Source organism: Mobula hypostoma, chromosome 11 (genome assembly GCF_963921235.1).
Source record: "Mobula hypostoma chromosome 11, sMobHyp1.1, whole genome shotgun sequence".
NCBI lineage: Eukaryota > Metazoa > Chordata > Chondrichthyes > Myliobatiformes > Myliobatidae > Mobula > Mobula hypostoma.
The window spans coordinates 73,466,449-73,480,119 of NC_086107.1; the positions used below are offsets into that span (position 1 = coordinate 73,466,449).

General features: G+C 43.4%; 1 protein-coding gene across 2 annotated transcripts in view; it reads right to left on the bottom strand.

Annotated features, from left to right (window-relative positions):
* The window catches only part of slc39a13 (solute carrier family 39 member 13), a 73,272-nt gene that overhangs the window by 49,815 nt on the left and 9,786 nt on the right, over positions 1-13,671 (bottom strand). Inside the window, exons 2-3 of one of the 2 annotated variants that reach the window (XM_063062261.1) lie at positions 5,647-6,003; positions 873-986 (exon numbers count right to left, since the gene is read on the bottom strand). In XM_063062261.1, the coding sequence (XP_062918331.1) occupies positions 873-986; positions 5,647-5,968 (436 nt within the window). In that variant the 5' untranslated portion in view covers positions 5,969-6,003. Of the gene's footprint in view, positions 1-872; positions 987-5,646; positions 6,016-13,671 lie in introns of both variants that reach the window. The other variant, XM_063062260.1, reaches the window with a different exon arrangement.

Genomic DNA, 13,671 nt, shown 5'->3' on the forward strand with positions numbered 1-13,671 from the left:
CCTTCTCTTCTACTTCCCTCCCAGTCTCTGTTGAAACATCTAAACCCAGGAATAAGCAGGAGCCATTCCTGCCTTTGTGACAGCCAGGACTCCATAATGGCCACAATGTTGTAGTTCCATTACTGGCATATGATATAGGGAAACAATTTTATACACTCATAACATCTAGCTCCTCTTTGCCAACAATACCTAGGCTACTGGACTGTGTTTCAGCTGTCTAACTTATTCAAAAACACAACCTTGTCAAGATTTCCAGCTGCCAAGCATTCGTATTAACGTTATCTATCAAGCATCTTTGCATCAGTCTCAACACCATCCATATTACCCAATTTAAACTGTTGACATTCTTCCCATCCTTTAAAGAATTGAAGAATGCTATAAAAACTATAGAGGATGCAGAAAAGATTCACAAGGATATTATCTGGTCTGGAATTACAAGGACCAAATGAATAGGTTGAGATGGCTTTCCCTGGATCAGAGGCAGCTCAGTGGGTGTCCTTATTGATCATTATAAATCAAAATGGGTTATAAAATCAAAAGGGGTGCCTCAATTTTTTCTTCAGGGTAGAAAAGTATGAAACAAAAGGCATACATTTAAGGTCAGAGGGGAATGATTTAAAGGGGATCTGAAGGTTAAGTATTTTCAGAGGGTGACGGGTATATGGAACAAGACGTCAAAGGAGATAGAAGAGGCAGGTGCAATTATGTTTAAGAATCACTTGGACAGGTACATAGATAGAAAATGTTTAGAAAAGGGCCAAATGCAGGCAAATGGATTAGTTTAGATAGGTTGGGCCAAAGGGCTTTCTTTCCCCCAATATATATGAATCTATGTTCTCTGTTATACAGTCTCTTGGGAATCCATTTCTTACCTGGATTTCTATTGCAGGTGTAGGCCCAGGCTTCGGGCAAGAGATGCAAGAAGACGTCCCCGAGCAGTCCACCAATGGCAAAACTCAACAATCGTTTCAACCGTTGGGAACCATCTATATGGGCAGAGAGAGGAAAACCTCAAGATGAGCAGTCAACTTACAAACTCTAACCAAAGGCAAGCAACCAAGTCTTGCCAATCTTGCTGCTATGACCATTCTGAAATCGCTCTGTGGCTATCAACAAACAACTGAGCCATACACAGGGCATTAACAGACTGCCCCGATGGCTTTCTAACAATTTGTGCTGGCTGAAGTCTGCTGCAACTGATTTGAAGTGTTATGATCAAAAACAGCATTAAAAGAACAATAAAGCATTAATGTGGGGGAACATGTCGCATCCTTTTCAGGGCGGTTAGTCCACCTTTGGTCCCCACCTGGCACTCAGCACTCACCTGTGGCTCCCCGTAGCTGTTTGCATGCGACAGCGGCCACACCCTGGGCAACAGCTTCGACAAGCCGGCTAAACCAGGTGAGGGTGGCCGACGGGTCTCAAAGTGTGATAGGGAGTTGTCTATCCCAGCATGTGAAGACAGACTCGGGCGGATTGAGCGGACGAGACCTATGGAAGGTCCAACGGTCACGAAGGCAGTCTCTGCAAGCGTCGTGGAACGTGTAGAGCAGGACAAGACACAGAAGACGTCCTGGTCATCCACTGCGCCTAGGCCCATCTCCAGCCGTCTAGACTCTGTCTTGCCACTGGATCCAGATGGGAATTGGGAAGAGAGAGTGAGGCTAACGCTGTGCAACTCTCCCTCACTTAAATCCAAATCACGCGCTAGTCTTGACACCATCATAATGGTGTCGAGGTCCTCATCGACGTCAATGATGGACGAACAACCAACCACCAACCAAAGCATTAGTAAAAAAAAAATTAAAACCAAACTTAAAACTGCAAGTTAACTTAATTATAGTTAAAAAAGTCATTTATCTTTTGATAAAGGTGAGCCCATTCAAAAATGAAGCTAGATGGGGAGGAGGGGTGGCACTACTGGTCAGGGATACTATTACAGCTACAGAAAGGGTGGGTAATGTAGCAGGATCCTCTTTTGAATCAGTATGGGTGGAAATCAGGAACAGGAATGGAGCAGTTACTCTATGGGGGGTATTTTATAGGCCCCCTGGTAGCAGCAGAGATACAGAGGAGCAGATTGGAGGCAGATTTTGGAAAGGTGCAAAAATAACAGGGTTGTTATCATGGGTGACTTTAACTTCCCTAATATTGATTGGCACCCGATTAGTTCCAAGGGTTTAGATGGGGCAGAGTTTTTTAAGTGTGTCCAGGACGGATTCCTGTCACAGTATGTGGACAGGCCGACTAGGGGGAATGCCATATTAGATCTAGTACTAAGTAATGAACCGGGTCAGGTCACAGATCTCTGAGTGGGTGAGCATCTGGGGGACAGTGACCACCGCTCCCTGGCCTTTAGCATTATCATGGAAAAGGATAGAACCAGAGAGAGGACAGGAAAATTTTTAATTGGGGAAGGGCAAATTATGAGGCTATAAGGCTAGAACTTGCGGGTGTGAATTGGGATGATGTTTTTGCAGGGAAGTGTACTATGGACACGTGGTCGATGTTTAGAGATCTCTTGCAGGATGTTAGGGATAAATTTGTCCCGATGAGGAAGATAAAGAATGGTAGGGTGAAGGAACCATGGGTGACAAGTGAGGTGGAAAATCTAGTCAGGTGGAAGAAAGCAGCGTACATGAGGTTTAGGAAGCAAGGATCAGATGGGTCTATTGAGGAATATAGGGAAGCAAGAAAGGAGCTTAAGAAGGGGGCATGAGAAGGCCTTGGCGAGTAGGGTAAAGGAAAACCCCAAAGCATTCTTCAATTATGTGAAGACAAAAAGGATGACAGGAGTGAAGGTAGGACCGATTAGAGACAAAGGTGAGAAGATGTGCCTGGAGGCTGTGGAAGTTAGTGAGGTCCTCAATGAATACTTCTCTTCGGTATTCACCAATGAGAGGGAACTTGATGATGGTGAGGACAATATGAGTGAGGTTGATGTTCTGGAGCATGTTGATATTAAGGGAGAGGAGGTGTTGGAGTTGTTAAGGACGAATAAGTCCCCAGGGCCTGACGGAATATTCCCCAGGCTGCTCCACGAGGTGAGGGAAGAGATTGCTGAGCCTCTGGCTAGGATCCTTATGTCCTCGTTGTCCACGGGAATGGTACCGGGGGACTGGAGGGAGGCGAATGTTGTCCCCTTGTTCAAAAAAGGTAGTAGGGATAGTCCCGGTAATTATAGACCAGTGAGCCTTACGTCTGTGGTGGGAAAGCTGTTGGAAAAGATTCTTAGAGATAGGATCTATGGGCATTTAGAGAATCATGGTCTGATCAGGAACAGCCAGCACGGCTTTGTGAAGGGCAGATCGTGTCTAACAAACCTGATAGACTTCTTTGAGGAGGTGACCAGGCATATAGATGATGGTAGTGTAGTGAATGTGATCGATATGGATTTTAGTAAGGCATTTGACAAGGTTCCACACGGTAGGCTTATTCAGAAAGTCAGAAGGCATGGGATCCAGGGAAGTTTGGCCAGGTGGATTCAGAATTGGCTTGCCTGCAGAAGGCAGAGGGTGGTGGTGGAGGGAGTACATTCAGATTGGAGGATTGTGACTAGTGGTGTCCCACAAGGATCTGTTCTGGGACCTCCACTTTTCGTGATTTTTATTAATGCTCTGGATGTGGGGGTAGAAGGGTGGGTTGGCAAGTTTGCAGATGACACAAAGGTTGGTGGTGTTGTAGATAGTGTAGAGGATTGTCGAAGATTGCAGAGAGACATTGATAGGATGCAGAAGTGGGCTGAGAAGTGGCAGATAGAGTTCAAAGCGGAGAAGTGTGAGGTGGTACACTTTGGAAGGACAAACTCCAAGGCAGAGTACAAAGTAAATGGCAGGATACTTGGTAATGTGGAGGAGCGGAGGGATCTGGGGGAATATGTTCACAGAAGCCTGAAAATTGCCTCGCCGGTAGATAGGGTAGTTAAGAAAGCTTATCGGATGTTAGCTTTCATAAGTCGAGGGATAGAGTTTAAGAGTCGCGATGTAATGATGCAGCTCTATAAAACTCTTGTTAGGCCACACTTGGAGTACTGTGTCTAGTTCTGGTCACCTCACTATAGGAAGGATGTGGAAGCATTGGAAGGGGTACAGAGGAGGTTTACCAGGATGCTGCCTGGTTGAGAGAGTATGCATTATGATCACAGATTAAGGGAGCTAGGGCTTTACTCTTTGGAGAGAAGGAGGATGAGAGGAGACATGATAGAGGTGTACAAGATAATAAGAGGAATAGATAGAGTGGATAGCCAGTACCTCTTCCCCAGGGCACCACTGCTCAATACAAGAGGACATGGCTTTAAGGTAAGGGGTGGGAAGTTCAAGGGGGATATTAGAGGAAGGTTTTTTACTCAGAGAGTGGTTGGTGCATGGAATGCACTGCCTGAGTCAGTGGTGGAAGCAAATACACTAGTGAAGTTTAAGAGACTACTGGACAGGTAAATGGAGGAATTTAAGGTGGGGGGTTATATGGGAGGCAGGGTTTGAGGGTCGGCACAACATTGTGGGCCGACGGGCCTGTAATGTGCGGTACTGTTCTATGTTCTACGTAAAAATGAGTGGGAAGTTGGATGATTGGGAAGCTTTTAAAATCCAACTAAAAAAGCTATAAGAAGGGAAAAGATGAAATAGAGGGTAAACTAGCTGATAATATAAAGCAGGGTAATAAATGTTTTTTCAGTTATATAAAGAGTAAAAGGGAAGTGAGAGTTAATATTGGACCACTGGAAAATTATGCTGGTGAGGTAGTAATGGGGGACAAAGAAATGGCAGATGAACTTTGCTTCAGTCTTTACTGTGGAAGACACTAGGTGTACGCCCTTTTCTGGTTGGCTGCCAGAGACTAGTGGTTTTCCTCAGAGGTCAGTATCAGAACCGCTACTTTTCACATTGTTTGTCAATGATTTAGATAGTGGAATTGATGGCTTTGTGGCAAATTTTGCAGATGATACAAGGACAGGGGGATGGGAAGGTAGGCTGGGGGCTGAGGAAACTATGTGATCACAGTGGGACTTAAATGGGAAGAATGGTCAGAAAGCGGTAGATGGAATATAGTGCTGGGAAATGGATGACAATGCATTTGGTAAAAGGAACCAAATATACCTGCAGACAGGTATATGGAGGAATTTAAGGCGGGGGGTTATATGGGAGGCAGGGTTTAAGGGTCGGCACAGCATTGTGCGCGAAAGGGCCTGTACTGTGCTGTACTATTCTATGTTCTATGTGCCAGCAATGACCATCGTAGAGCAGAGAGGTCAGATAAGTATCTTGTCTATCAGCTCAGTTGCAGACAGTGGCAAATACAGGGGCAGTGCAAGAGTAGGATGCCCCTGCATCTGACCTCCAGCATGTTCCATAATTATTTTTCAATGAATGTTTGTAAAAACCTGACAGCTCTGACAATGCATCTAGTAGGTGGTTCTTTACAGAACTCCCAGCTGAATACCGTGGGGAAGAGGAAAATCGAATTCCCCAGTTGTTCTTTCCTAAGATGACCTGGGTGCTTAATATATTTAATCCTTTAGAACATCATGTCTTTAAGTGAATTTGAGAATGTAGCTTTAATCATAAATGAATTTTATAATTACTTGGGCTGGACTAGAAAAAACACAATGACAAAAATTCAACTATACATGTAGTTTTTATGACTTACCTTTAGATTTCAGTGTTGTTCCTGCCTCAATTGGAATGACGAGAAGAGGAAAGACACCACTGAGCCCAACCATCACAGAGCCAATTAAAGAACAGATCCAGGCATCAACACGCTCTCCTGAGAACAGTTCTGACCACGATCGGAGCTCAAACACATTTTCTGGGCACCACCATTGATTCTCATTAGCAGCCTGTGCGGCTGCTGCCTTTCGGGTCAGCTTCTTGGCATTGGCTCTGTGGATATCTGCACTGGACAGCGACGGAAACAAACCACAGACACAAAAGACGATAACAATAGTCGAGAATTGCTTCTGCATCACCATCCTGATCCTTGACTAGAATATCGGCGGTCCATTCACTGCAAAATAAACTGAAAATGTAATCTAAAAAGGAGTTGAACCTGAGGAACATCACACTATTAGCATTTTTGTACCTTGAATATAGCTAAATCTAACTTATTTCCAGAAGAGGATTGTGACTTGTTACACCAAGAGATTATCAAAAGCTTCAGTGCAGGCTCGAAGGGCCGAATGGCCTACTCCTGCACCTATTTTCTATGTTTCTAAAACTAATGGCATCCATCACAGACAATACTGAATCTAAGTGCAACTAAGTTGTGGATCACTAAGGTTGTTTAGTTGAAATCTTTGACATTTCAGTTTAAGGTGTACATCTGTTCTTCCATATTCTAAGACAGCAACCTATAGCAATGAAAAACTCAAACGATTTCATGTTTGATTTCACTAATCACTGCATTCCTCTATTATTCAGACAGTGTACATCTTCTTTAAAATGTCCAGCATTTCCCTTTCCTTTCATTCACATACAATTTATGCTAGGAATTGTTTGCTTTTGTGCGGTTCACTTTCAAGGTTAAAAAGCCAAAAGTGCACTTGGGATTATTTAAACTTCCACAACCTGGATAGTAAACTTTTATCCTCACTTTTGCCATCTTCTCATCCATTTTAATAATTTTGTAATTGCCAAGACAAGGAGCATAAATGAAACAGATTTTTTGACACCAAGTCACAACTGACTTACTATGGGATTGCAAATGGTAAAATAACGATATTGGGTCTACGCTGGATCTGGAGAATTCATCTTAAATTCAGGACAAAATTTTTACATTTCAGTTAATTAAATAACCTTGGGAAAAAAAAAGGAAGGAAATCTGAATATGTTGTAAGGAAGCAAATCTCCAACTTTAATCCAATTTGCCCCATGTGCAAATCTACATCTACAGTTTGCAGTTGACTTCTAATTATCTCAGATAAAACAGTGATATGTCAGGCCCTTCTACACTACTACATTGGAACATAATAAAACCAGCAGGCTACCTGACATCAAACTAGACACCAAAGTGGGAAACTGCAAAAGAATGCGTTCCTAACTCGTATGTTTATGACCCAATCAAACACCAAGCGTTATAGATAAAGTGCCAGCAGATTCAATTGAAGCTGATGTCTGCTACATCCAGTTGTGAACACAGTGGATTCTGTTTAATTGCCACACATCGGGACCAGTACATTTTGGGCCAATTAATTTGTTGCCTCAATCAGCTGAAGTTTCATGGACATAGTTAAAAAGGTACAAAAAGACAAACTACCAATCAACTGAGTAACAAATTATGTATTTAATTCAAATACAGAACAATTTAGGACATTACCAATGCCACAATTCTATAAAACTGTAATAATTCCTAATTGTTATCGACAGAGGAATTCATCCAGTACACACTGCCCTGAATATGGTGTCTAGAGAGCAGTAGCACCTCTCGTGAATGGGCTTTGCGTCCATTCTGGGGCACCCACGCACCTTTGGTTCCCATCAGACACAGCTCTCATCAGTGGTTCTAAATAGCCATTTGCATGCGACAACAGCCACACCCTGGTAGACCGCTCCCATAGGCAGGCTAAACCAGACGAGGGTAGCCTGTGAGCCTCCTACCCCAGTGAAATAGGGACATGCCTGTCCTTACATGTGGTCAGCTCTGGTGGACCCAGCAGCCAAGAAGGCGATTCGGTAATGCTTTGTGGAGAGCAAAGGGCATAATGGGGGACTGCAACCAAGGAAAACTCCAGTTTGCCACAACTACTCTTACCACTGGACTTGGACTGTAAGGGAAACTGTGGCTCAGAATGGAAGCGGATAGAGGAGGAATGGAGAGGTGATAGGAGATTCCATATTTAGAGGAGTAGATAGGAGAGACTGTGGATGTGACAGAGAAACCCAGATAGAATATTGTTGCCTGGGTTCCAGGAACAGGGATGTCTTGGATCATGTCCACGACATTCTAAAGAGAACAGCTGGATGTATGGTACATATTGGTACCAAAGACATAGGAATGAAAAGAGAGGAAGTCCAAAAGAGAATTTAGAGAGCGAGGTAGAAAGCTGAAAAATAGGCTAACAATCTCTGGATTGCTGCCTGTGCCATGCACCAGTGAGAACAAGATTAGATTAGATTATGATGACACGCAGTCCTCTTTTATTGTCATTTAGTAATGCATGCATTAAGAAATGATACAATATTTCCTCTGGTGTGATATCACAAAATATAGGACAGACCAAGACTGAAAAAAAACTAACAAAACCACAAAATTATAACATATAGTTACAACAGTGCAACAATACTATAACTTGATGAAGAAGTCCATGAGCACAGTAAAAGTTCAAAGTCTTTCAAATGTCCTACATCTCACGCAGATGGAGAGAAGGAAGAAAAACTCTCCGTGCCATACCCGACCACGCTCCAACTCTGAGTCATCCGAAAACTTTGAGCTCTGATCAGCTCTCCAACACCAAGTACTGAGCGCCATCACTATCCGAACGATTCGATCTCCTTCTCAGCCGTCAACAGCAGGCAAAGCCAGGATTTTGAGGCCTACCCTCCGAAAGATTCCCGACCGCGCAGTAACGACAGCAGCGAACGAGCGTTTCAGAGGTTTCTCCAGATGTTCCTCTGTGCTTTCATGTCTATCTTCATCAAATCAGAATTGTCCACGGCCCCTATTTAACAGATACAATATCATTTTTCATCAGAGGGCTGCGCACGCGCAGCGCGCTGCTTCTCTTCTCTTCCCTCCAAATAGGATGATTTGGCATATGAATGTGTTGCTGGAGAACTGGTGTAGGGGGCAAGGTTTCAAATTTATGTATAATTGTTATCTCTTCTGGGGAAAGAGTGACCTAAACAAAAGGATGGACTATACCTGAACCAGAGGGGGACCAATATCCTTGCAGACAGGCTTGTTGGAGCTGTTATGGAGGGTTTAAACTAATTTGACAGGGGAATGGGAGCCAGAGTGATACAGTTGAGGACTGGGATGTTGGTTTACAAGCAGAGGTAGTATATAGTGAGACTGTCAGGAAGGATAGGCAGATGAAAGGGCAAAACTAAAGACAGTGGGATGGGTTGCAGTGTAATGGGGGACAAATACAGGACTAAAGGTATTATATTTGAATGCACGCAATATACAAAATAAGGCAGATGATCTTGTATCACAGTTGGAGATTGGCAAATACAAGGCTGTGAGTATCTATCAAAATCTATCGAAAGGACAGGCAGGGAGGACTGGCTTTGCAGGTTAAAATGAAATTAAATCTTTAGCAAGAGGGGACATAAGATCCGAAGATATCGAATTCTTGTGGGTAGAGTTGAGAAACTGCAAGGGCAAGAAGATGCCAATGTGAAATACTTACAGGCCTCTAAACAGAGGCCAGGATATGGTCTACAAATTACAGCGGGAGACAGAAAACGCACGTCAAAAAGGCAATGTTACATTAGTCATGGGGGATTTCAATATGCAGATGGATTGGGAAAATCAAGTTGCTGTGGAGCCCCAAGAGACAAAATTTGTAGAATGCCTTTGAGATGAGTTTTTAGAGCAACTTGTGGTTGGACCCAATAAAGGATGAGCTATTTTGGATTGGGTGTTGTGTACTGAACCAGATATGATTAGGGAGCTTAAGATAAAAGAATCCTTAGGAAGGGAGGGAACATCGACTCACGTGGCCAAGTGGTTAAGGTGTTCGTCTAGTGATCTCAAGGTCGCTAGTTCGAGCCTCAGCTGTAGCAGTGTGTTTGTGTCCTTGAACAAGGCACTTAACCACACATTGCTCTAGTGTCTATGAGAGGAGTGGCGCCCCACACAGACTTCCAATCTGCACCTTGTAAGGCAGCGGTCCCCAACCACCAAAGAATGTGCTACTGGGCCGCAGGAAACGATATGATTTGGCGATATGAGTCAGCAGCACCTTTCCTCAGTCCCTGGCACGCCCAAAGTTGGACTTGAACGCATGCGAGGTCATTATGCATGCGTCATTCATGTCACCGTGGGAAGAAAATCAACTCCTCGAGCTTGCAAATGACAGCGGGCTGAAAAGTATGTTTGACATAAGATCTCTGCCGGCATTCTGGATCAAAGTCAAGGCTAAATATCCTGAGACAGCCACGAAAGCACTGAAAACGTTGCTTGCATTTCCAACATACCTCTGCAAAGCGGGCTTTTCTGCAATGAATGCAACGAAAACTAAACAGTGGAATAGACTGGACATAAGGAACCCCCTTCGAGTATCGCTGTCTCCCATCACCCCTCGATGGGACTGTCTTTTTGCAGGAAAACAAGCCCAGGGCTCCCACTGATTCAGTGATATTGGTGTGTTGCAACGATTTTATTGGTTCATATGGGGAAAATATGTGCTGTGTTTAATATCCAAACGTTACATAAAAGTTATGATGACTTATAAGTGACTTATATTTGATTTATCACTATATTAATGCGAGGAAAATATGCACTGTGTGTTTTAATATTAAATTTGTTAGATAAACCCTTGTAGAAACGAAATTGAGTGTAGTAGTCACTTATAAGTGACTTATAGTTGACTTATCACCTATGTTCGTGTCGTGATTAACACCCCCCTCAGGGTTGCCAACTGTCCCGTATTAGCCGGGACATCCCGTATATTAGGCTAAATTGGTTTGTCCCATAAGGGACCACCCTTGTCCCCTATTGCCCCAGCTAACGTAGAGCGTTCCTATGAAACCTTTGTGCCGAAATGGTGTAAAGCAAAGAAGCAATTACCATTAATTTATATGGGAAAATTTTTTGAGCGTTCCCAGACCCAAAAAATAACCTACCAAATCATACCAAATAACACATAAAACCTAATATAACACTAATCTATAGTAAAAGCAGGAATGATATAATAAATACACAGCCTATATAAAGTAGAAATAACGTATGCACAGTGTAGTTTCACTGAACAGAATCACCAAAAATGATTTGTCAAAAAAAGAATATTGTCAATAATAAACAGGTCCGCGGTGCAAAAAAGGTTGGGGATCCCTGTTGTAAAGCATGAAAATACCCAACGCAGGCCTCTCATGGTCTGAGTCGACGTTCCCTCCCTCCATCCTTAGGAAACAGTGATCAAAATGTGATTGAATTCACACTGTAATTTGAGAGGGAGAAACTAAATAAAGATGTATCAGTATTAAAGTGGGGAAAAGGGAATTAGAGGCATGAGGGAGGAGTAGGCGAAAGTGGATTGTAAGGGGACACTAGCAGGGATGACAGCAGAGTAGCAATGGCTGGAGTTTCTGGGAGCAATTCAGAAGACATAGATGAAGTATTTTAAAGACAAGGTGATACAACCATGGCTGACAAAGGAAGTCAAAGCCAACACAAAAGCAAGTGAGGGCATATAATAGAGCAAAGATTAGTGTTAAGTTCGAGAATTGAGAATTTTTAAAATACCAACAGGGAGGCAAATATTGCGACTATTCTGGCAATAGGCAAATTGCAGTGGGTCCAGGTCATTGCTGAGACAGGAGTTAATTCTAGTCAATCTCTCAAAGCACTTCATCACCATATATGTGAGTGCTATGGGACAATAGTCACTAAGGCAGCTTATCCTGCTCTTCTCGGCCACTGGTATAAAATGGGAACTTTCAACTACAGAAATGAAAAATTGAAAAAGAAAATGCCGTAAACACCCCTACCAGTTGGTTGGCACATGTTTTCGGGGCCTTACCTGATAACTCCATTGGGCATTGGGGCCTGTTGCCTTGCGGGGGTGATTAGCGGTGTTTCACTGGGGTCTGTGTTGGGACCATTTCGCTTTATGTTGTTTGTCAATGATCTGGATGATAAAACTGATGGCTTTCTGTGTCTGATTCTAAGATAGGCAGAGAAGGAGATGGCGTCGAGGAAGCAGAGAGACTGCAGAAGGACTTAGCTAGGAGAATGGGAAAAAGGAGGCAGATGGGATGTGTATAGTCTTACACTCTGATAGAAAGAATAAAAATTTTCTAAACAGGGTGAAAATTCAAAAATCTGAGATGTAAAGGGATTTAGGAATCCCCGTTCAGGATTCCCTTAAGGTTGGTTTACAGGTTGAATTGGTGGTGAGGAAGGCAAATGCAATGTTAGCAATTATTTCAAGACGAGAATATAAAAGCAAGGATGTACTGCTGATGCTGTACAAGGGACTGGTGATGCCTCACTCCAGTATTGAGAGCAGTTTTGGGCCCTTATTTAAGAGCCAGGGAACAATTTCGTATGAGGTTGGAAGCAGAATCCAATGCACGTCAACATTGGCAGGGTCGGCAGGCCATTACTTCCTACAAAGCGAAATCCAACATCATGAATGGAAGTGATGCTTCAGTCCCAGATGAGCTCAGTGCTTTTTATGCATGCTTTCAGAATCAGGTTTATTATCACTGGCATATGTCATGAAATTTGTTAATTTAGCAGCAGCAGTTCAATGCAATACATAATATAAAAGAGGAAAAAATAATAAATAAAAGTATATGCATGTTGAATAGATTAAAAATTGTGCAAAAACAGAATTATTAAAAAGTGAGGTAGTGTTCACGGGTTCAATGTCCATTTAGGAATCGGATGGCAGAGGGGAAGAAGCTGTTCCTGAATCACGCAGTGTGCATTCAGGCTTCTGTACCTCTTACCTGATCATAACAGTGAGAAAAGGGCATGCACTGCCTTTCTGAGACACCACTCCTTGAAGAGGTTCTAGGTACTTTGTAGGCTAGAACCCAAGATAGAGCCAACTAAATTTACGACCCTCTGCAGCTTCTTTTGGTCCTGTGCAGTAGCCCCCCACCCCCCGCATCCCAGACAGTGATGCAGCCTGTCAGAATGCTCTCCACGGTACATCTTTAGAAGCTTTTGAGTGTTTTTCTTGACGTACCAAATCTCTTCAAAATCCTAATGACGTACAGTCGCTGTCTTTCAAAGGGAAAATAGAACTACAGCTATGAGGATCGCTGCAGCATCCGGTGATCCTGTGACCTCAGTCTCAGAGGGCGATATCAGGCTGTCTTTCAAGAGGTGAACTCTCACAAGGCAACAGGCCCCAATGGAGTACCTAGTAGGGCCCTGAAAACCTGTGCCAACCAACTGGCGGATATGTTTACAGCATTTTCAATCTTTTATTGCAGTCGAAAACAATTATGTATCGGGCGGCACCTAATTAATTAGCATGTTTATTTCGGCTTTTTTCTTAAAGATGTGCTGTGTGCCTCCCGGCTACTGCTGCATTCTCCATGAATCGGTATCTGTCCACGGCCTGCAGGTTGGGGTGGTGGGACACTGGGGTGTCGTCTGTTTCCATTACAGCAGGCAGCTCATCTTCTCCTATGACTGCCTGCCTCGATGTCGAAGGTTGAGGTTCGTCGTCTGCTGCGGCTGATGTGGAAAGCATGCTTGACTGCTGAGCCTCGCACATTTTTCTATCATACAGTTCTTTGTAAGCACTCAAACCATCCTGCAAATATCCCCTAAACCTACGTACCCCTTCAAAATTAAAGTCGTACTTTATCATTGCAGCGAAAATCTCATGCAGTTGCTTCACGTTCATTTCACTACTGCATTCGGTTTCGATTGTTATCCTTTCCTCTTCCAATTGCATCAGCTCTTCATCTATCAGCTCTTGGTCATGGGATGCAAAAACCTCTTCAACATCATCTTCGTCAGCTTCCACAAGCCAAACTCACGTTGTCCTTA